A 25,660-nucleotide genomic window follows, 5' to 3' on the forward strand; every position below is an offset into this window, starting at 1 on the left:
ACTTCTGAAAATTTTCTATAAGTTCTGTTCAGTACGTAGTAACAAACATCCATCCATCTAAACTTTTGCATTTAGGATATTAATAAGATTATCACTTCGACGAAGTTCGAGGATAACAAATAAAACGCACAATATTTTTAAATTAACATTTATTTTTTACAGGCACACTCGCCCTCAAGGCAGGTACATAATAGTGCTGATCGAAGCATACAATAATGCAATACTCCTATATATACCACATTTAAAATCAAGTGAGTAAATTAACACTGTTCTTCACGACAATCATTGGAATGAGAACGTTGTCCGATGTGCGTCAACCTTTAGTTGAATTTACATTTAGAGAAGTCCATTTCAGGATGTTGTTCCATGAATCTGAAACAAATGCACATTAAATATTTTCACATTAAGGATTTATTACATAATTCACAATAAGTTTATCGTTGACATAACATTTTATATTATCTTTGAAAAATAAAACAGACATAAAAAAATGTTTTGGAACAGAAGTTAATCCTTGGAATGTACCGGTTATTGTAATTCTATACTTACTTCTTAAGTACATCTTGCTTTTTCTGTTCGTCGCTGGTGGGCAGACCCATTTCCTTCTGTCGCTGGTCGTACATCATCTTCTCGACCAATCCGCGCGTCTCCCCATCCAGATCCGACAGCTTTGATGGTTCTACAAAAATCCAGTCAAATAAAAAAGAACATCAAACTTTTATAAATAAAACTTTGTAAAAAGATTATTCTCTTTTTTATATCTTTCTCTATTTTCACATTTACTTATGCACTTTATACATACCTGGGTTTATTTTCCGTGTAGATATCTCCGGGTCCGTTGTCACGAGACGCCCCCACCAGTTCATTTTGTTAACCTAGAATTAAGAAAAAAATTCTACATTCCTATCCATATAAACTCGTAAAAAATGCAACAAAAAACTATTTCACATAATCTTAAATACAACGATAAACCTATTGATTATTGAAAACAAGTTTAATTAAAATTCTCAGACATAATGTTACATACCAATGTTTATGTACAAAATAATTAAAAATTAAAGCAAAATCTGTGTAATGAGGCGCATCGCAGTCAATAGACGCAGCCTTTGTTGGGATGAAAAATTTAATTATTGGATTCGCTAAACTTCGCTCAATCTTTTATTGCTATGACGATAATCAATTGATTAGCTCCTTCCCTCGACACTTAAATTACATTATAATCCCTCATCCCTCTCACTTTCTTTAAATAAAACAGAGATGAAAATATTTTTTCTTAAAGATGTTTTGACAATGGACACCCAAAAATAACATTACCTTTTCCAAGTTGACGAGTAGATTCCGTCCATCTTGAAGCACCCACGTGGACTCTTCAATCTTGACGTCAGCGTCTAGGTCTCCATCGATGATAGGCGGCTGGCCCTTCACTGCCACTGTTAAGTGTCGCTTGCTGATCGTCACGTTGAGGTCGCGCGGCCTCAACACTTGGCGCAGCGGCACTCGCAACTGGAACATTAAGGATACATTAACATGGTAATCTATACTAACATTATAAAGAGGAAAGATTTGTATTTTTGTATCTATTGAAATAACTCAAAAACTACTGGGCCGATTACAAAAATTCTTTCACCATTAAAAACCTAAGTTTTCAGTGAGTTACATAGATTATATTTTGTATTTTCACGCGGGAAGTGTGGCGAGCAACAGGTAGTCCCTAAAAAAAACAACTAATCTACAATATTAGAATTCACTCAGAGAAGAGAGCGAGAAAACAAAGAGAGACAAGCCATAGATTCTGCAAAATACAATCTCTCAGTCTTTCCTTTGAAAATTTCATAGGACACATGACTCATAAGAGTATTTCAATGGCTTATTACAATTTTAAATTTTGTAAAAAACTAATTAACAACCTGAACATACCAATGATGCATACAATTAACCTTGGTCTGAATTTTATATTGAATAATTTTATTTTTCGGCAACGATAAGACGTTAAGTAATGCAGCATGAATTTTTAATTGTACAATTTTTTTATGTGTATCATCAATTTCCCGAGGACTAGATTTACAATTCATGAATAGCGCACATAATTGTGCGACACCTTATGTTTTATTAATAAAACTCAGACATCGATGGGTCAGGTCAGCCGCAAGATCAAGATCTTTCGACCGATCCTACTAGACGGAAATAAAGTACCTACATCAAGATAACTAGTTTCATACCCGTAGGTATTTATCGGCTAATATGGTAAATGGATACAAGTAATAAAATATTAATACCGCTCCACTGTACATACACAAGAAACATACAAATATTTCGGTATAACAGAATAAGCAAATCTTATACCTAAATTCTTTGCTCACGAGTCGTTATATTAAAATGTTCAGGACACACTATAGAAATATTTAATTGTGCGGTTGATTGAAAAACTTAGATACGTTACCGACATACTCGCTGAAATCTCTAAATCCGACATTAAAGATAGAAGATTTTTCTACTCAATTATTAAATTCTTGTCACCATATATCCGTATACTATTTAGAGCAATATATTTACCTTCATAATTAATAATTTATAGATGGCTAGATATCCTCAATAGAGATGTTGCAAAACAGCTATCTAAATGTCGTCAATGCTGACAGAGAAATAGTAGTTTGCCCTGGTTATGCCCGATCTACATGCTGCTGATTAATAAGAATCATTTACGTAAACGGATATCGGTGTACTCATGGCAAGGTTCTTTCAACAAAAGTATATAAAAGTGACATTTTACAAAAGTAGAGTATTGAACAGTAGTGTCTTTTAGGCCACCAATAAGGTATAGCCTGATTGCTGCATCTGTCATAACCACTGTAACAGGTGTTGATTTTATATTCAAAAATTAAGGAGGAAGATATAAATGACGGTGTCAGATTCAATAGCTGTGTTATATGCAAGTTTCTTATGATTTGTTAAAATATTAACAGAAATTGGTACTGGATTATGAAATACATGACAAGCAATATAATGTACCTCGGTGTCACGAGCAAAGGGTTGAACTTTTTCGATTTTGCGCAACAATAATGAACTGTTAAAATATTTAATGGCGTGTCTTTTCATTACGTCACGTTCCAAAAGGTATAGAAGGTACGCTTTCTCAGATATCTTTGTTGACACCCGTAAAATAGTAGCTCTACTTCCGTAGTTACTTTCAATTTCCTTATTGATTCGAATAAAATGAATGTTTACGTTTGTTTAAAGTGACTTTATTAACACTGCATTAATCGATTTATTGGATAAAGTTAAAGTTCAAGTCTCCTAAAAATAAGCACGTCTGACAGTGCAAAAACCCATCAATGTGAGATATTGAGACTACAAATATATTAATATTAATTTATATTGATATTAAAAAGAGGAAAGATTTACATTTTGTATTATTTTGATTCACACAAAAACTAATGGATGGATGGATGTCTGTTAGAGTTTATAGCCTAGACGGCTGAAGGGATTTCGATGTAATTTGGTATAGATGTAGATGATAGTCTGGAAGAACATGGCTCCTGACTTTTGTTTTTTAAATACCACGCGGACGGAGTCGAAAGCTAGTATAACTATAATTTTATTCAATTTGATTATAAAATAATTGTGGTATTATTAATAGTACCTTAATCCTTGACATTGAACTAACTCGACATCAGTGTAATCGATGACAATATAAAGTAACAATCGCTTAGTCCTACACATGGCTACAAGATTAATGCCATAATTATAGGCAAACGTTTACAGTCACATCTATCATCTATGAGCGGCAACTAGTTAATAAATTCTATCATAAATATAGACTTATAATAAAAATATTGACGGAAAGCAATAAAAAAATGAAAGTTCTTATGATAAATAGTTCCCAAGGGCCGACGACATTGATTTAAAATGTAAGTCACTGGGTTATTGTTACCAAATCATAATTAGAAAGTTGACAGCAATATAAGTAAACGCTAGACGTGTGCACTAGGAATTTCAAGACTTCAGACATCTCTTTATGCAGAAGAAAGGCCGAATACTATCGGAATCGAATTCTGCCTACAATAACGTGGTAAAACAGTGGAGGCGGCCCAAATAACATATTGAAAAATCTACTCTTGATTGTCATCTGTTAAATTGTAAGTATGCGGAATACAATAGCGTAAATTTTTTGCCTTCTATCAGAGGTCAATTACATGACTCAAGACATAAAGTGTGCATAAATACTAAAAGTAAAACAAACCAGATACAGAAAAAAGTAAGGAAGCCGCTTTAACGGCAGTTATACGCAAGTTTTTTATATCTTGTTTAATTAACATGATTTGTTGGTATGGCCAATAACACTTGAAATATGTTTGTTTTCCTATTTAGTAAATGTAGTAATGAGCTCATGGATATAATTAGTGGAATGCTGACTTTATATTTTTTTTTAATTTGAGATCTTTAAGTAACACTTGAAAGTTCAAGTTATTTAGTTCCTATTTCTCATTCAAACCTGTCATTTCACTAATATTACACAATATAAACCATAAATGAAATAAATTGAGCTGTTGCTCTTTTGATAAACACTAAGAACATTCTTATAAGGAAACTTTAAAATCTCGATAATGCATTGAAAGCAATTGAACGCTAATGACAAATCATCTAGGATTACAATGTAATGCTGAGTGGCGCGAGGCGAGACCAAGGCGCAGGATGTGAGCTGGCGTCATAATAACATGCACGGAATACGGAATGATCGAGTGTAAAACAACAATTATTATGTTTCACAAGAGGACTGCTACCAAAGAACACGAGCGGCCGCGATCGCATCGACCTCGCATTCCTCGCAAGGACGACGTAAATCTGCGCCCAACCGGACTCTACGCTAAGAAGCAGATAAACAAAACAATCACAAACAAAATCTATTAAAACGGCATGTCTTTGTGAGATATTTTAAAATAAGTTCCTCTTTTAAATATCTGGTTTCTTACTAATCATACTTAATATTATAAATGCGAAAGATTAGATGGATGGATGTTTTTTAGAGTTTGTAGCTCAAACGGCTGAACGGATCTCGATAAACTTTAGCATAGATGTGGAGGATAGTCTGGAAGAACACATAGAACACTTATTTTCATTTTTTTTATTTCCAAGCAAACGGAGTCGTGGGCAAAAGCTATTTTTCCATAGAAGTATTCGATGACTTCCTAATTATACCGGGTTACATTCATGTTTTTAAATCCAATTACCTTCTCTTTTATTTCTGGACAACTGTTGAGAGTTAAGGCAATAAACAGAAAGGGAAGAGGACAATTAGACAAACTCACAGAGCGTAAAGAATGGAAACAATGGCGATGCATATGCATTTAAATCAAAACTATGCGTTTAACTTTGCCGCACGTTCCTTACAGAAACAAATTACTTTTGACGTATGTAGATGTTAAAAAGTAGGCCTTTAGTAAGTATCTAGGGATGCCAGCTTTCGACATTTAATGTTAAAGAGACCAAAAAAAAGCACAATGTAGTTCTAAGGAATACTCCAGTAGTCAGTATTATGTTAATGTAATTTAGATTTTGATATCGATACCTTAATTCGAATACTAAAGACCAAAAAATCTTTCAATTTAAAGCTTAATTAAGATACATGTTCTTGTTACTTTCACGTTGGCCTTTTCTTTCAGTCGGACAGTTTCAAAAGCGTCAACCCTAGAGTCCAAGATAATGACTCCCTTTCACGTGCGAAAATTGTTTCAACAATATCGTAAGCAACCTCGCCCTTTTACTATAAACTACCGTTGAAATCAACGCATAACTACTTCAATGAGTTTATTACTTAGACACATAAACGAGTAAAACTCATGACCCGTAGCAAGCGCATTACGACGGTTCAAGGTTACACAAAGTTTTTACTAACCTTTTAATCATTTCAAATACGTATTTTTGGTTGAGAAACGCGTTTGTACTGTTATCCGGCACAACTGTGCTCATTTAATTTGAACCAACCTCAAAATTATAGACAGCAAAATAGATCTAGCTATTGAAATTTAATTTTCGATTTCAGCATTAAATTTCTGCATTGTTGCACGAATTGCACCACAATACGGCGAATTAGCGGCCAATAACCCAGAGGTTGGGCTCTATTGCAAATTCGTTACCATGTTACTGTGATGACGTCATCGAATTTGCTTCTACGATGATTTGATCTCGTACCGAGTAGAAGTTCCACAACGACATACGTGACAACAGATATGCTGTGCTTGTCGTGGCGATTATTGCAAATATCTAAATGACTGACTCATATAAAGCTGTGAAGAAGCATTGAATGAGATAATAAAAAATGGGGATTCTACATTTGGGATACTAAAGTTTTTTGATTCCATGGTAATAAAAGTGATAATTATGTAAAAATAGTTTACTATGTGATGTTATAATTGTTTTGGTTGACTTACGATATAAAACTATTTGTCGGCAGGCGAGGGGACCACTTAAGAAGTTTGAAGCCTATCCTATTCAGGCATACAAGCATTGAAGATGCTGTCGAAATATCAGCAAAGTTACGAATTTAATGACATAATAATGTTCCAATTAATTTGCAGTGGAGCGTGGGACTGAGAATTAAGGCAAAGGCTCCAATCTTTTGTTGCTATAACGTGTTACTTTTTACAGAAACCTTGCAGATACTGTGCTCAATAGCGTTGTGTTATAATACTGGTACCTTCACACGATTACGCGCTGATTACGAATCCGTTCTAATGGAAGCTGGAACGTTTGGGATTTGTGAATAAATCGTTACTGTGCTACAGTGCAATGTTTCTTATTACATTCTATCCATATTAAATCTCAATATTAAATCCAAAGTCTTGATCATTAGCATTTTCACTTCATTCATTAAACGCTGACCATTTTTTTCTTGTAACGTTTTAAAGTCGAGATAAAAATGAGCACACTTATGACTGTTTTTTTTTTAAGTTTAGCGAAATAGTGAAAATTTATCATTGTCAACCTGTTGAAAAACATTTGCTATATCGTAAATTAAAGACACGGTTAAATTAAATTTCTGTATCCTACAATTACATTTTATTGAAATGGAATTTAATTACAAATTCTTCCAAACTCAATTATCGTGCTTATATAAAAGAATTTAATCGAAGCTGAATTCTAAAGATGTACTTGTTTGTTAAAAAAACACACGTTTTCTAGATGCGTCTTTCATATTAATTTTTATCAAGTCCAAGGTCAGTAGCCTTGAATTAGCGATGAAGTAATCTGACCGGCTAACTACTTTGTCGCGAAGTCAGTTTACAATTAAAACTATAAGTTCATACAAATAAATACCACAATTTTATACAAAACTTAACGTAAATGCTATTTCAACTTAAAGAACGCACTACAATATGTATATTTTATACAAAGCACGACTCACTGTAAAGTATTCCCACAGTTTTTAAATATTTATGAGTACGTCATCTACCAAATAAATTGCCTTCTAAGTACAAAGTTCACGTAAACCTAACTATTAATTATAGCATCGAACAAAATTGCACGGTTATTATTGACTATAATATTTAAGACTGGCGAGAATTTAAGCCTGGAGAGAAATATTGTAAGACAAACTTTAAAGCTCTACCTAACTGCTTGTCTAAAAGTAAGTGAGTGTACTAAGTAAGTGTACTAAAGTAAAAATTGCTGGGATAGTATTGTCCTATTACTATCACAAATTTTAAGACCACTTCTCATATATGACATATAAAAAATGAGAGCAATGAATCATTCTTCCCCGAAAGCGGACTTACAAAATCATTGGAATCGGTCTACGCGAGTTATTTTAACTACGACGTATTGAATCAAGGTGATGCCAGCTCATTTTCCGATTTTCAAAGGTTCATCATATGCATCGTGTCCTCGTCCGCGAGTTGCGCAACCACTGGGGGTTAAAGGAACCGTCAAAGTAACCGTCGCACGCCACGCAACGTGACTTTGCTTCTAGATTGCTTCTTTAATTGCCCGACATTTTCCTGTGCGCACACAAACATTACCAGATAGGTAAGTAGGTACCGCACGCGACACATCCTCGGACATGAATATTGTTTCGTTTAGTTTATTGTATCATTTTTATTTTATCGATTTGCAGTACTTCTGTTTCTGAAGTAAATAAAAATTAAAGGTCCAAATTTACCTAAAATTAAAATGTAAGGTTAAATTTAAAACAAATTTTTATAACTTATTTAAAAAGTAACAGACCTTTATGATATCCGTATCCGAGAAATGTTATCTTTTCATCTGACATAAAACACAGGTAATATCCTTTTTAATAATCATTAAATTAATGTATTAAATACTCGGTTAACTAAAAAAAGGTGTCCGTAGACCGGCGGCTTGCGATCTCATATATAAAGGTTGTCAATAGTTGCAACACTCTCAGTACGACTCTAGTCGCTTTGCCGCTTGGATCGGGCGCGTGTAAAGCGCCGACCACACGGAGAGGGCGAGAGAGGCAACTCGAAACAGCTGAGCGGCAACTCCAGCCATCCCAGACATGTGGACCAAGTGAATGCAGTGTTTCAGTGACATAATATTTGTGCAGCATAAACAAGAAAACGTGAATTTTGACAGCGATTCTAACAATGGATACCAAAACTTCGGTGAGTGATGCACGACTGTCATAAAAACAATGCATTATTGATAAGTGTACGCCGACGCCGGAAAACCTCGGCGGCCGTTTAGAGCCGCCAGATAAAGCGTCCGTCAGTTACTTGAGGAGTCATATAATAATTCGTTTCGCAATAAAGTTCGTGAACACATCTGTTTACAAACATCTTATTTCTTTTTTCTAATATTAATTTCATGCTATATTAATAATAATTTATGAAAATTGAGATCACAGTTTTTCATTAAATTCCCATTGCTTAATTTAAAGAAATCCAGGCAAAATAATGTAATAAGATTCACGAAATGCAAATAGAAGTAGGTGAACGGACTTGTCCACAATTTGGTCAGTGACCGCTTATACACTTGTGTGCACGATTGTACTATCAAGTAAATAATGAACTATTCGTACGTGTAGTTAGATTCTTGATCTAAAAATAAAACACTCGAATTGGAATGTTGTTTTTAAGGTATATTGTTGCAAGCGATCAATTCTGTCTAAATTTGATTATATCCGTGATCATCATTGCATTGACGAAAACATCAAAAACAAATAACTTAATAGACATCCAATTGTATAGCATCTTTAAAAATAAACAGCCACTAAATTAAGAATTATGCATAACAAATTTGATTACACAAATCTGTGAATATTTGTAAGTTAAATCTTTATCTTATGAGAAACATAAATCAATGTTCTTCCTGTTTATTAAAATTAATTTAAAATACGCCTACAAGGGCAATGATGGAAGCTACTAGCGATTCTCATAGTTACGAGGTATGCATTGTTTGGTACAGAAAACGGATACAGAAAGAAGTTTTTAATCAAGGCTGCGTGGACCGGGCCACGTAACAGCTGTTAGGTCCGAAATAAATGGCACAGGGACTGACGACTAAAGCTGCCATAGGCGGGCGGCCTTCACATTTTACAACACCCGGACTTAGCACATCCAGACAGCCGGGGCGGTTGCACTGCACTCATTACTACGGAACCGGTGTGGGCCGAAAGCACTGAGGCCCTCTTAAATATCAACTAACACACCTTTTCTAACAATGTTTTAATGTTTAAATATTTTTAAACACATCAAAGATTCAGGACACTACCGAATTTGAGGAAAGGATTCGAAATTAACATTCACATTGGTATTTTATTGGACGACCAATGTCAATGTTTTAATGATAATACAATAAATCGTACCAGCTCAGGGTCCGACGCAAATCGGAGTTTGCACAATTCATAAATAAAACATTTACATAAATTACGTAAGAGTAAATATAGTGAATAATATGAAATGTTATGAAGACGTCTGAGAGATGTAAAATTGATACAATATTGTATGACTATGTTTACCAGCACGATGCGCGCATACATGTCTACATCTACGGTTTACAACTAATTTTATTTACCATACAGTTGTCCGATGCTATATTTTGTAACAAATAGGTGTTCCATGTAACTATTTCGCAAAAAAATTATTTAAACTAATAAAACATGCAAGGAATATAAACAAGGCAAGGAATAATTTCCTTAAATGAAAATATTTGAAGGATCAGGATGAAAAAGTGTAAAAACATAATTTTTATCCGTTTTCGACATAGTTGTTCAATCATTTATTTATAATGACTCTAAGATTGAAATCAAATACAATTACTTTTCGTTACACAATTAAAATGTTTATAAATGTCGAAATTCTACCAAATCTAAGTTACAAATTCTTTACATCCTGGAGGCTCTATACAACAGGATTCGACAACACAAAACGGATTCGTATTAAAGCATTATTATTGCAAGTATAATTTAAGAGGCAACAATCTTGATAGTGCGTCACGTTTCTGTTCTACTTTATAACGTATTTCAACATCTCTATAGGTGGTTGTTATTCTGCCAACGCTTTCACAAGCTTTATCCTGACCCCGCATAACAATAATCCAAGTGGTTTTCCTTCCTACAGCTTGCTTATTTGATTTAAAATACGAAATGTATTGTCATTTCGCCTTGACAACTTCGTCGAAATAGAGTAAATAAAAAATTTCGCGGTGCGATGTTGGCAACATTGATAAAGGTCGTCCCGAATAACCTCATCGGATTACACGTGTGTGACCAAACACCGTATAAATTTTCCCCATGCTCAAATGTCATTATCCTCGTCTTACTTGATAATATGCAATCGTAAGGCCGTTGTAGACACGGACATGATCGCATAATAGATGTTAATAGACGAAATAAAGAACTATTAATGTATTTTTACATAACCAAAACATGTGATATTATTGTTTATAATATGCCATAATTGGTTGAAATATCTAATCGTATCATGAACTAGTTTCTGGACTTCATAAATTGTCTTTATTAAAACTTATTTGACCTGATTGAAGAGTCGATGAGATCATTTTCTACTTTGATCAAGCCTAGGAAATCTAACTTACACAATCCGCGAACATCACACAGATGCACTGATTCGTAGGCACGAGAACTATCAATTATTATATAAAATAAACATTCGTGTATCATGTGACAAAAACTGTTTTTATTAAATGAGACTTGGCCATGAATCGTCATATGTCCAGTCCTGTTAATATGTTGTAAAAGTTTCATAATACAGTAACGAGACGTGACGCATAAGCAGAAAATATGAGGTTTTCGTGTCATTGTTTTTTTAAAAGAAGGGCGGCAGATTATCTTAAGTTATTATTTTCGCAAGTAACGTTAGAGACACCGTTGCCAGATGGAGGATTTGGGTTAACGTTATTTTTATCAGTTAATAGCTTACAGTAATAAAAATAGTTTTTTGTTTTTAATTAATTAAATGTTGAAAACTGTAATTCCATACGTATTACGCGATACATCGACACAAATACATAGATGTTTGTTATTTTTAAAATGACCTTAATCTCAATTGACGCGTTCACAAAGGACGAGTCGATATTTATCATTCATTTAACACGATAGTCAGGAAGCGGCAATAGTAACGAAGTATACTGGTCCACAAAGGCGTCAAGGTGATGGGCATCGTATAAAAAAGCGTGTTTACGGATCCTTTTTGTAAGGAGTTTGTTAGGCACCGTTATAATCGCTCGGTTTTCCCACAACATCTGGACAAACCCGGGATTTTTGATTTCGTGATGTCGTTTCTTGTTTGGCACCAATCCAATGAAACGGATATGACATCAACTAAATGAAATACTGAAATTGTTTGTCCATCAAGCATGTGAAAAACTGAAAACTTGGACAATTAGAGAACTACATTTGCTAAATAAGGCAGTGTTATACTAGATTTCAGTAGTAATACCAAAGTGGCACTTTCTTCGATTTATCTAAAGCCCGATACGGACGTTCAGTTCAAACAGATGAGTCGAACTATTCTGTTAACATTGTCAATTTGAACCGAGGCAGGCTTTAAACTTCTCTAGAAAAGTATTTAATGTAATTATAGCAAGAGTACCGAAAACTTGTTAGCTTGGTTAATTTAGTTAATTAACTTGTCGGCTTGATAAGTGAATGTCATAAAAAAGGATTAGATAGAAAAACATAGTGAGATGTTTAGATTTCATCGGAAAAAACATAGTTATGAAACCTCAAATTTTCGTCAGATAAGTTATAACCAGCAACTTTTATTGGAACATTAATATCAAACTTTAATACTTGCACAGTTGTACAAAAAGCTATGACGTCACTAACACTGACGTATCAATTATTTGTGGTATACGTTTTTATTACCCATTGGGGATAAAAAAGTAATTATTGAGATGATTAGAGAACTTGTCGTTAAATAACCACGTACTTCGTATGATATCATCAATGTACGTAGGAATCCGGATGACTTGTTACCATGGTCACTTTTTCTATCCGGAACATCCCACAAGCTTGATGGGCACTAATCGAACCTATGACGCAATGAGATTACGAACGGTAACACTATAACGACACCGCTCAGTCGACATCGACCATGTTTGAGAAATTATTTGTCACATTCTTAATGCATTAATTTCAACATATATCGTAATTAAGAAACATATTGTATATTTTTAAAATGATTACCTATCTTAAAGATTTTACTAGACACGCTTAATATATTACCAATAGATAAGTTTAAAAAAATGTAATCCTTAATAGTTAGTAGAAAAACCAAATTTGCTTATGCTTTTACTTAGTTTATTCATAAGTTTAACTTTATACGGCGTTTATTTTATCTAGTGGTTAGTTAGTTTATAAAGTGGATACATCGAAATAAACAAGGAAATGATGAAATGTATACCAAGTATGTACTAATGTCTCAAATATCTAATTTTTCACGCAAGGCTTTTCCGCATGCCTTTGTTTATGTTTATGCTAAAATTTATTAGGTACTATACAATCCGAAATGTAGGCTAAAACAATGCTAATTAATGAAGAACAATACAGTAATTAAAAAAGAACGTAAGCAAAAATATTTGTTGCAAAAAATCAACTTGACAAATTCCCGATTGTGCTTAGCTTAAAAGATGATAATGCCTCCCACGTAAAACAAACGTACAAATAAATTTTATGTTAAGAAATACACATCAATCTTGATGAAAGCTTTTTGATATTCTGGTATTTTATTCCTTTTATAGCTGTTGGCAGTTCTTCCTTGAACATACACTATTGTTGTTTTATTCAATGCATTAGCATTGATAAATAAAGACTGGTTATACAGAAAATATAATAGAGTATTGACAAGTTTAACAGTAACCCTCTAAATTAACAAACCTTACTACAATCCATATAATTTAGTGAAAAAAAAACGCCAGTTTTAAGGGACTTAGTGTTGCAATGTTAACTTTTCTTTTTTAAATTGTTACTTTAAGAGTTTTTTTTTTAAATGGCACAAGCGGGAGGATGATCACAAATCATTAGACAGTAACCCAAAGTCGTTTGCATTGTCACGACTCCTGTTAAAGACATAAATACATGCAATTGAGTTCAAGGACGTCCATAACCGTCATGCCAGTGTCTGTGACCAGCGTGAACAATGACTTATGTTGCGGTGTCCTCATGCAATCGCGTATAAAATATGATAATTGGCCGTTCAAAAGCACGTTTCGCTGTTGTCAAGAACAATAGTTTTTTTTAGTTCCCTTATAATGCAAACTGCAGTGTTGAATTAATATAATAGCTGTCAGTGCATTCTTATTTACCTGTATTTGTTACAAAAAAGTGTTATTGAACGCATCTTTTGTATGTCATGTATGTAATGTCATTGGGTTTATCGAAGCGACGAGACGAGGGCGTTCAACTGTTGCCAAATGATGTACGCAAGCTAGGATTTTGAAATACAAAAAAATAATTGATGTAGTATGTCAGCAGTAATCGCTTTCAGCCTACATCGCGCATTAAATCAACTTTATCAATTTGCACATTACAACTTGTTGCAAAAGCGTCAACAGGTAATTTAATTCCTTACAAAGGCAATTAAAAATCCAGAATAGTCAAATTAAATGTAGGTCACCTTTATTAAAAGATATCTTTCGCCCGCGACTCCGCCCGCGTGGAAATACAAAAAAAAAAAACAAAATTAAGTAGCCTATGTGTTCTTCCAGACTATCCTCTACATCCATCCATCCATCCACCCATCTAAACTTTCGCATTTATAATATTACTAGCTTTCGCCCGCGACTCCGTACGCGCGGAATTAAAAAAAATAAAAGTGTATATATATATAAGCCTATGTGTTCTTCCAGACTATACTCTACATTCATGCCAAATTTCATCGAGATCCGTTCAGCCGTTTAGGCTACAAACTCTAACAAACATCCATCCATTGTAAATTTTGTAGCTTCAGATAATTAACTGTGTAAATATTAAAGTAAAATTCCTGGTTCAAAGAAACGTTGTTAAATATTGATATAAGTTCATTCAATACGAGTCTAGCACCGGTGAAGTGGCCACGAGATAGTCGCGAATGTACTTAGAAACGCTTTCGCTTAGCAGGCGATCGTTTAAGTGATTTGCATTAAATCCAGTTCATTCGCACCGAAGAAATGAAAAGTATTGAAACAGTCGACAGCTATCCGTTAGCCATTGTGACATTTGCACAGTGCCGAAAGTATTCCAAGAAGGGGCATGCATCAGGCACGCTTTCTCTTCCGAAGGGGAACAGACTAGGTGTTCGTGATGTTAGCCTATGTTGTTCTTATTGTTTTTACCTCTAGACATAGTCTAAATATCTGACATTCTAGTTCTAGACATTTATATGAACATCTCACATGACTAAGTACTACAGATATTACACAAAAAATCCATAATAATTCCTCTTTTATGTCCGTGATTTATTTAAATATACAAAACAATAATTATTCGATAATGTTAAAAAAAAAATGCTTTGATGTTAGCAATTTCTACTAGACTAAATACTCAGAAACCTGTCAGCTCATAGTCCCCGCCGCACCGAGGGTAATCGAGGCTACCCTAATTTAGAGTTGAGACTTCAGCCACGTTATCTCAATGTCGATTATTTGACTTCAAATTTTGATAAGTTCAATTCATTGGTGCAATATTCTCGTAGCTGAATTACATAAGATCTTCAGGCGTAAGTAGAATTGCATAAAATACGCATACTGCAAGCACGCTACATCGATTATGTGAGTGCGGTTGTCGTGGACAAGTCGGCGGTCTAACGTGTTCCGCGATCACACCGTTATTGACACGCGGCAATAAACATTCAATTAGATCCGTCAAGATTACCCAGCGGTATTGCGTAACAGAGCCGCGTTATACCGGCCCAATCGACACTAGCTATTGCAACTATAACCGGATCGTTGCCGTTAATTCGATTCGTAATCGATACAATAACATGTCACACAATATCTCGATATGTCGGGAACCTTGCTTGTACTTTGGAAATCAGATAGAGATCATATTTACATTTTCCACTTCTCGCCTCTTGTAAAACGAGTCAAGTGAACACTTGACTATAAATATTTATTTGGAGCAGCAACTTTTAGGTTTTTAAGAATTATATAATTACATATAGAATGAAATACGTATGAATACCCGACGGTTTCCGTAGCAACTAATGTCATAAATTTCCATGATAGCATAATTTACATATTTATCGGCGGTAGAATCCGTTTTTAGCGGATGTCTACATCGGAAAAGAATGTAATTTTATCGAATATCAAGTCAATCGGGTTTCTAGTAATAGATACCGTAATGGACAAAATCAGCTATTAGTAACAGATTAGAAAAAAGTATTTACGTTTTCAATACGTTCGATATCCCCAAAATCATTGCAGTTGAATTAGAGAAATATTGTAGATTCATTTTCAATAGTTGAATTAAAGATTTCTTAATTACCCGGTTGACCTAAGATTCAAATAACGGAACAAGATACAAACAATTTGACAATGAAGTTATGAAAATGAACGTTTGAATGTTAATCAAGTTGTTTACGATTTACTATTTTATTCTACAATGCCAGACACGCCGAATTTTGTTCGTCATATTTTGATTACAATACTTCAAGTTATTTTTAACTAAAATTGTAAAAACAGTTCAAATATTTATAAACTTTACGGAATATAACATGGTACTTCATACCTAATACATAAATACTGGCTAATAACAGCAGTTTGATCAGAAATAGTTTGATCAGAATTCTTAATAATGGGCCAAACTAGCGGGTGACGTATTTATTGCCCCTGGCAAACAATTGTTTAGAATATAATGATATTCAACCTGATAGTATATTCCGCTTCAGTAACCGTCTAGTACAACTTCTAGACATTTCTACGCCACGACTTTGTCGCTGGGGCACGAGAATCGTGCGCCGAGATGACACGTTCACGTTTTACTACAACTCCATATAATCTAGAAAAACATTTGTTACATTATTTTTTAATTTTGGATTAAGATTGTTTTTCTTAGAAATAAAATAATCATTCCCTTAAGTAATTACATTTAATCGCACATAGGTAAATAAACTAAAATTACAGTTCTGTCTAGCTTTAAAACTTTATAGAACAAAATTAACAGTCTATTAAATGAGGTAATAATTTATTAAATATTTAAATTTATGCTAAATAGCGATTCAAGATAAGTAATTATGCACTGTAATTATAAATTTAGATAACTAAGTAACGCAATAACCACGTGTGTCGGTGTAGGTACTTAAGATTTATAGATACCTAAACATTTTATTTAGGGCTGTCAATTCGCATCAGATTCTACTGAAATTAAAAATTATTCAGCTTCGTACTACGATTTGTTTTTGGACGTTATTTACTGTAAATTTAAAAATACAAATTTGCATCTTGAGTGTGTGAAAGTCAAAATACTAATATAAATACTAAAATATACTAGTATCGGCTAGATAGCGTTATAACAGTCAAAGTTATCGGTAGTGTCAACCCTAAACTGTGCAGTTTATATACACATCAAGAAGTTTCCGGACGTGCTACTTCCATGTGCTGATAGCAATTAATACGTCAACTGATGCAGTGTAAATCCTTATTCACTCACGTTTTTCTCATATTAAACTACCCTCACGTTTTAATTAAATGATTATTGTGCACGTTAACGCGAACGAAGCGTTTTTTAAAGTGTTTTTTCTATTTGGTTTGTTTATCGGCCTTCTTTAGCTTATGAACATTGTAATTTGTTTCCAAATGGAAAGAGCGTTGACGTTATGTAAGCCTACAATAACTGTAGTGAATATAATTCAAACAATCTTAGGTATTGATGATATATTCGACCACAAACTATTAATAAAAAAAAAAAACTCTTTATTAAACAAAAAACATTTTTACAGAATCAAATGAGGCTCTGTCTCCTGAACTAATTATAACAACTGTGTTTCAGGAGACAGGACCTTCTCATATCAATTATCATATTTAGTTAAGAGTAAGTTGCTACATAACAAAGGAAAATATAATATTATAATATATATTACAGTTAATTTAGTGTGTGATATTGCATGTGTGTATGTGTGTGTATGAATTCGAGTAAGTGCGTGAGTAAGTGCGTGTGTGCGTGTTTGAAGTATATGTGTGAGTGTGTGTAGTTAGTTTTGAGTGTTTTTTCAATATTACTAATTATTAATGTAGTCCAACATTATTTTGCAAACTTATGTAAATATTTTATTGCATTATTTTGAAAAGATTTTCAGTGGAATCATAATCAAGTGATATTAGCCATGCATTAATAGTTAATGCAATTGCTATAGAGGTTTTGGCTCCGTGTAAATATAAATGCTATATTACATAAGCACAATAAATTTAGATATTAAAAGTGGTTAAACCTACTAGGATCAATAATTACCAAACAAAAAGAACAAAACAATGAATTTGTTATCGGTTTTGTGAATTTATTCCCACAAGTTCTTACATTGTTAAACGATGTAAATTTTGTCACTGCTGCCGCAATACGTGATAATACAAGAAAAAAACATTAGCCTAGTGTCGTTGCTTAGTAAATAGTTAGCAATAGTTATGCTAAACGGTGCTGACATTTCGACATTTGCACTAAGTTAAACAATAACTCGGCATATTTACACGGGGGTTTATCCATGGTCTACTTTAAACGGCGGGCATTATCTCAATGGTACGGTCTATATGCACAATGAGCGAAAGTGGTTATACATAGAATGTACTTGTAAAGTCAGGCCTCTGTTCTGTTGCCTTAGCAACTCTGACATCGGGACCGGTTGGCACGTTTGCGAAACATTTTGCAAGGTTCGCCCACCATGCCTGTATTAGTACAAATAATACACGAATATTATAAGGCGTTGTTACATCTCACCAAACATAGTACCGAAACAATCTCGAATATAAAATAAGCCGACCTTAGGCGCCGTAAAAGAAAAGGATTATTGTTACCGACTACCGAATACGCCTATCGATCATCTTATCAATGTAACAAAGAGAACTACGGGGCCGAGAGCAAAACTAAGATTTATTGCGCCAGAGGCCGACGAAACGAGACCGCAAATAAAGAGAAGGCAGACCTTGAGCACCGTATCTGACAAAATCAATCGGACTTCGGACAAAACTTGACCTAAAATTATTATTGATGAAACAACGAATCACACCACAAAATTACTGGTTCATCCAAAAACAAAAATCGAAAAATGTCCTTCATTTATTCCCTCTCTGGGCCTTGCCAATGAGAACCAAAGCAATGTTTATTTTTGCCGCTGAAGAGTAATGTTCGAACGTTTGACCTTGAAAGCTAATGTTGTTTTTTGTAACATGATCATTGAGACGGACCTTTTCGTATTTTGTTTCCAAGAGACATGCACAAATGCGATATGCGATACGTGCTTTTTTATAATTCTGTATGAATGCGTTAATTTGACTTTTTATTGTTATTTAAGACTAATTATTATCAGTAAAGATTACTAACATAACATTATTTATTTGGAATATTTCTATCAGCACTTCATAATATTTCCATAAAACATGTCTTACCTCAAAAGAAATTACTAAATTTGCAAGAATTTCATGCTTAAAAGGTACGTAGTGACGGTATCTTGAACACGGCATCAAATAAACAACCTTACGACATCGCAATCTTCAACTACTTCCGTACTCATACTCCCAGCGTGTTTTAGTACAATACTGTTATGTAATAGCAACATTTATTCAACCTGTTTTTAAACGGTTATTTAACAGATGAGCTAATTCTCTTACGACATAGTAATTAATCTTCTAAAAATGAGTAATCTCTGGATTATATCAACTTAAAATATGTTATGGTTCATCAAGATGTTGACAAGCTAATGGATCATTTGAATACACCAACTACTGAGACATACTACTCCAAAATACAAGGAAACCAAAATGAGGATAGATGACAAGAAAGAAATATTGTAGAAATTATAAAAGGAAGTATCAATGATAATAATAACGCACAAAACACCACGAATTCCACTTTAACAAATGCAGTACAGACGAGGTTACATCACCTTCTAACGTAATAACTTTGTTTTTAATTCCAGATGCCTGGTCAGGAGTGGCACATCCCGCGGCCGTCGTTATCCACATGTAGCACGGGCAGTGTGGACGCGAGGTCGCGAGGAGGATCGGCATCAAGTCAGGGCTCTTCCAGTAATCATAGCACGCATGTAAGCACACATTCGTACTTGTTTAGTGTTGAACAACAACAAAACTTTCGGAGTTCGGGACATAGGTTTCAATTTTAGTAAAGTTGCTATGTTTTTGGTATATAAGAATACCCGTCTAACATTAAATATACACTCATTTACCGAAACAAAGAAAGAAGATTTGCATCTGATATACTACATGAAATTACACATAAAAACATCAAAGCAAAAATAGATAAGATTTATTTATTAAATGGATATATGGATACAAAAAATAGACTTATCCACCGCACAGATTTTTTTATCCACAAGCCATCGAAACCTGCACGCCCACAGACAAAAAAAGCATTTTTCATGTCAAAATGTTTGAATGTTAGAACAAAAAGTATCATTATTAGCCGTCACAAGTTTTCAAATATAAAGTGAGTTTTTGTCAAGCTGTGCTTATTGTTATTTATTTGATGGGGTTAAAAGCCTTATTCAAAATAACAGATCCGGTACACAACTGCAAAATAACTTTTATGGCAACATTCTTAAGCTATGATGAATAAATTAAATTAAGCGGCGCCGTCCGACCACATGATCCGCAAATTTTAATCTTAGTCATAAGGAAACAAACATCTACCAATTTTAATGTTTACCGATTTTATTTTGATATTCAAACTTAATCAACATTCAAGTACTAAAATAGACATTAAATAAATTAAAGATGAGTTTTTTTTAATTTACTCTTTTGCTTTATTAAATTATGTTATAAAATTTTATTACGAATACATGTTTTATACAAAAAATATGTACATGTAAAATATAAAATGGCACTTGTAAATTGAAATTTCAAGATTAATATATTTTATAGCTTATGTTACTCACTAATAACGTAGCCTTTTAATGAAAGATTTTTTATATGGTCTAGTACTTTTAAGTAATTTCAATACATACACAAATGCAAAACTTTCCTCTGTATAATATTAGTTGTAAATTGTATATAAACTGGGTGAAAGAATAATTAACATTATAATTGTTTATTTCAGAGTGCATCATCAGGTTCACTATTGCTAAGCGCTGCTAACTTGGCAAGAATGAACAAAGGTCCAGTAGAAACCGAATACACCGTATACCCAAAACCGATAGGCTACGGTCGTAAGCCGACTATGACGAGCACCGTTATGTCAATTCCAGAAGAATCTCGCGAGGTGGCTGACAAGTTCTGGAATGACGTCAAACGAGGTTCCGTATCGGGGCACGACGCCGCTTCGGTGGCCAGCTCCACCCATTTCACTGTGGTGAATGGGTTCACGAAGCAACGCACCGAAAAAGAACCTAAAACTTGTTGCTGTAATCACTCCCACCAGATAACTGTACTGGTCATATCCATGACTATACTACTCTCAGCTTGCATACTAGCAGCAATTTGCTTCGTTGAAAGTAAGCATGAATTTTATAAAAACTGTAAAAATTTGTTGGTTAAAAAAATTCTCGTGTCTCATTGACTTTGTGCTAGAAATTTCTAACAGATTTTTTTATGTTTCAGTGAGAATGCGCAAGGAGACGGGCATCTATAAGTATTCTTAATTTCTAAGGTATTCATTGCGTTGTGGAACACGTTTCCTTTAATAGCAAATAATCAGGACTGGAAAATTGCTAATTTAAATAAATAAAATCCAGTAAAGTATTAGTTCAAAAGATAAACAATTGTTGTATCTAAAACAAATAAATCTATTCATATTATGACGTCTCAGCGATAAGTATGTACGTCATGAAGAATCTAAAGAGATTTAAGAACATAGTACAAGTTTGCCGTTCCCGGTAGAGCCATGGTTGTTCACGGGGCCTTAGTGGGCATGCGTTGTTTTCCACGCGTATTATTGTGCCCGCTTAGTAAAATCTCAACAGACATTATTTGTAAGAACAATTAGCCTATTGTTAATGACTAAGTGCAATAATTATCCAGTTTAATTTAGAATAATTTAGCGTATTAAATAATTTATTTATTTCAGTGCTCAAAATTGTACAACTTTTATAATAAAAAAATCTTTATCAATCCTATCATGTATAGCAACAATATACTTAAGATTGTAAGACTATATTCCAGCTAATATTCTCAGTATATGACAATTGACAAAAAGAGGTCACATTGAAGGCTGATAAGGCCTGTTCAATTAAATTGCTTTTCTAATGTGTGTTTTTGTTGAATGTGACATCACCCTAACAATGTCAAATAGAGAAACCTTATAAGTTTTTAACATAACCCACAATATTCTGGAATAAAATTCAGTAAATGTAAGTAATTAGTATACAGGGTGCCTAGTAATAGTATTTAATTTCCTTGTTTGACTATGAGATATTATACTAAGCACTCTGTGGTATATGCGAGATATATACGCATCTGTGATGTCTAAGGTTTCTAGTATGGATATAAATTGTAAATTAAACATTTGGTTAACACAATAATGTGTAATATATTAGTTGTAGGACTTTTTATTTATTATTCAATAGATTACAAGTAATAACAATTAGATAATTGAAGGTCTGGTTGTTCATTGTTTTTAATATATGTTCCAACCCTTTATAGTCTTTTGCTGAACTTGGATTTTGCCCTACACAATATGCAAAAGTAAATCCTTAATTATTACCTACAATAGTGAAAAAGTATTGTCAAAATGATGTTTGTATCAATATACTTTTCTATATTAACAGCAGTTAAATTGTAAATATTAGGTAGTCTAATTTTGGAAGGCCTGTGATAACCAAGCATATTAACCTGTGTATTGTCTTTCAAATGCAATATTAATAAAAAACTGTAAATTTTTCTGTTTTTTTTTAACACCCTATGTATTATTATTGTTAGAAAACTATAAATCAAAAAACTATTTTAAAAAAGTTAAAGTTTTAAAAGAATTCTCATTAATTCCTGATTTAAATCAAATTGAATCAGACATTCTAAATCTACACTAGTATTAATAAAGCTTTGTATTCTTGTATGTAACAATTAAACTCAAACACTACTGGATCAATAATATAAATTCTTTTATTATCAAAAAGCTACAATATCACTGATAAATGTACCTTTTATTCCTAGATTTTTTATTCCGTAGAGACAACGTGGTAAATAAGTCTTATAGAACACTAGCTTTAGACCGCGACTCCTTTCGCGTGGAAGTAAAAAAAAGTGAGTAGTATACGTGTTCTTCCAGACTGCCCTATATGTCTATGCCAAATTTCATTGAGATCCGTTCAACTGTTTAGGCTACAAACACTAACAAACATCCATCCATCTAAACTTTCGCATTTATAATATTAGTAAGATTATTTAAAATCAATAATGACTTACTTCAACTTCCTCTAATGTCTGTGTCCATCTATAATTCTCAAGGTCACACCCATTTCCAGCATTGGGCTTGAGTTTCCCTTTTTCTTTAGGATCATCTTCCTCTTCGGATGCATTGTCAGGCTGCACATCATTGCTGGAGCCTTCTCCATCTCCAGAGTCAGTCTCTACAAATATATAACAGATTTTTGTATCTTGTGCGATTGTCGAATGTTTTGCAGCCAATTGAACTGTTCAGTTGCACAACAAAAAATTGAGTAGTGTAAACTTCCATATAAGCTGGAGGCCTAATTTTAGTCCCTTTCTCTTTACCACCCTTTTCTCACAAGAAGAGGATAGGAAGAGGAAGTGGATTTGACGGTGGAGGATATGCATAGGAAGGCGAAATATCCTTTCTATGTGCGTCTCTTCCTCCGTCGGATAAGGGTAGGCAATGCATCTGCAATTGCGGATATCTATGAGCAGCGGTCGCTTCGTCATTTTGGCGGATTGAGGTGGCCGCTTGCTCGTTTGCCACCTTATGTCATAAAAAAAAAAGCTTATAGGAATAAAAGTGTGACTAAACAGTTGTGGAATAGATAGTCAAAGGTGTGTAATGGATGTAATTTTAGTTTTGTTTTTGACAACTATACACAGGGAACTATTCAATGTTTATAATAACTTACTGCTTTTTTTATCTTTTTCTATATCTTCTTGGATTTCTTCAGCCTCCTTATCGGTGACTTCAGTGACTGTAGCAGGTTCAAAATCTCGAGCCAGTCTTTCTTGTTCTTTCCTCTGTTGAATATCTTTCAGCCTTTTTTCAGCATCCTCTCTTTCTTTCTTTGCCTTATCTGCTTCATCTTGTGCTTTTTTCGCTTGTTCATAGAAAACATCCTTTACCACCTGGAAATGTTAAATAAATATTGAACAAAAAGAAACAAGGAATTTCTTCTTTGAATTTGGTTTTATAGCAACTTTTTAATTGTTGGTTAAAAGATGAATTATAAAAAAAATTAAAAAATGCTCTCCTTAAGATAAAAATCATTATTTACATGAAATACTTAATGCCACCACTTGCCACAGCGTGCTCACCTGAGTTGACTTTTCAGGAAAAATCAAAAAGTATGAAATAAGTTAAACTATCATGGTTTTTACAAGTTCAATGTATCTAGGACACACGTTTTTTCACACTACTGTATCACTTTATTTAGCCAGACAACATGACACAGGCAACTGTGCCAATGCATCGGGAGCTCATACATTAAAAATGTCTATTTTAATGGTATTATTAATTTTTAGATATTTCTTACATAAACTACATTACATCTTACACATTAATTGAAATTAAGTAATTGACAATTGAAACAATACCTTTTCCCATTCTCCTTGTTTTCCACCAGTAAAGAAGTCTGTTTTTCTTGTTAAAAATCCAACAATTGTGGCTAAAAGCTGAAAAACATGAATTTATAGGTGAATAATTACAATGGCTATTAGACTGATGACATGTCATGTTTGGTTATTTATGAAAATAACCAAAATACAGAAGCAATAAGACAAACAACGGTTTTGCAGATTATAAATTGAGGTTATAAACATTTTTGCGTGGCTTTAACATTTGTAAGTGGAAATTTAGATTTTACCAGTCATGACTAGGGACTTGATTGTAAAGCTATTTTTTTTATTGACAAGTTTTGTTTGTAACCTGCGCACTAAGGAACATGCTAGAAAGTTCGGTAGATACTATGGTAACGACATGTGTGACAAAGTATAAAAATGCTGAAATTTTAAAAAGCAGCTAATAATCTGATTATACCGTAGTTAAAATACAGAAATTAAACCCATAACATATAAAACTTACGTCTTTCACACCACCTTCATGTTGCTGTGCCATTGCAAGAAGCATCGAATCAAACCTTTCAGGATCATTCGCCATTTTAACACTTAATAGTAAAAATTCAACACTACTTTCTTATGATTATCGCAATTCTGTTTTAGTTAATAGGATTTAAGGTTTTTCACTGATGAAAAGATTTACCGGTAACAATACAATTCTTGACAAGACAAAAGACAATTCTGAAATGCAAAATAAGGGGATAACAGATGACGAATATTGCACAGATGAAATAAAAAGTATTACAGAAGTGGACACAAAGTATAAAATAATTATGCAAAAAAATTAGGCGTAAAATAGCTTCTTGTAAAACTATTTAATGAATACTTCAGATTCATCCCAGTAAAAGTTTTTTTCCGCATGTTTCTAACATGCGGAAAAAAACTTTACTGTGTAGTGTAGAAATGTTTTAGTACTTGTAATGTAAAAGTTTAGCAACGAATTAACCTAATAACATTTCGTTTTAAATTTTCGTATAGAAATGCAGCTGATAATGTGCTTTTAAGCATTTAAACAATTTAAAATAGTCACAACAAAGTGCAAAGCCTAGACAAAGAGTTATGAGACACATTTAAAATGTGTATCCGATCGTATCCTTGCAATTTTGCAAAGTGCATTCATCTCTTTACAAATGTAGTGTATTCTGTTCTGTTATTATCTATGGAGTAAAGAAAAGTGAAAGAAGTAGGCGTGAGTCGTTACGTCATTTTCGAGAAACGTAACGTAACTAGTGATTTGTTCGGCGTCACATGTTTCAAAACTAGTGATTTTTGT

The 25,660-nt window shown here is 33.5% G+C and overlaps 3 protein-coding genes across 3 annotated transcripts in view; 2 read left to right on the forward strand and 1 right to left on the reverse strand.

Annotated features, from left to right (window-relative positions):
* Nucleotides 1-132: 132 nt before the first annotated feature.
* On the reverse strand, nt 133-25,079 carry LOC106105510 (nuclear migration protein nudC). The gene is made up of 8 exons (XM_013285869.1): nt 24,854-25,079; nt 24,367-24,444; nt 23,679-23,898; nt 23,017-23,180; nt 1,315-1,503; nt 803-875; nt 550-679; nt 133-372 (listed from the first exon to the last, which is right to left on the reverse strand). Exons 1-8 carry the CDS (start codon nt 24,926-24,928, stop codon nt 321-323), a joined length of 981 nt encoding a protein of 326 aa, XP_013141323.1. The 5' UTR covers nt 24,929-25,079; the 3' UTR covers nt 133-320.
* On the forward strand, nt 8,308-22,493 carry LOC106105511. Its single transcript, XM_013285870.1, has 4 exons — nt 8,308-8,621; nt 19,581-19,706; nt 20,717-21,110; nt 21,217-22,493. The coding sequence occupies exons 1-4, from the start codon at nt 8,604-8,606 to the stop codon at nt 21,255-21,257; spliced, it is 579 nt and encodes a 192-aa protein (XP_013141324.1). The 5' UTR covers nt 8,308-8,603; the 3' UTR covers nt 21,258-22,493.
* Nucleotides 25,080-25,504: 425 nt separating the features above from the next.
* LOC106105560 (longitudinals lacking protein, isoforms H/M/V-like) overlaps nt 25,505-25,660 on the forward strand; it is a 5,456-nt gene continuing 5,300 nt past the window's right edge. The window contains exon 1 of the mRNA XM_013285954.1: nt 25,505-25,570. The gene's annotated coding sequence lies outside the window, so the exon portion shown is untranslated. The remainder of the gene's footprint in view (nt 25,571-25,660) is intronic.

Source organism: Papilio polytes, unplaced genomic scaffold (assembly GCF_000836215.1).
Source record: "Papilio polytes unplaced genomic scaffold, Ppol_1.0 DF822845.1, whole genome shotgun sequence".
Classification (NCBI taxonomy): Eukaryota; Metazoa; Arthropoda; class Insecta; order Lepidoptera; family Papilionidae; genus Papilio; species Papilio polytes.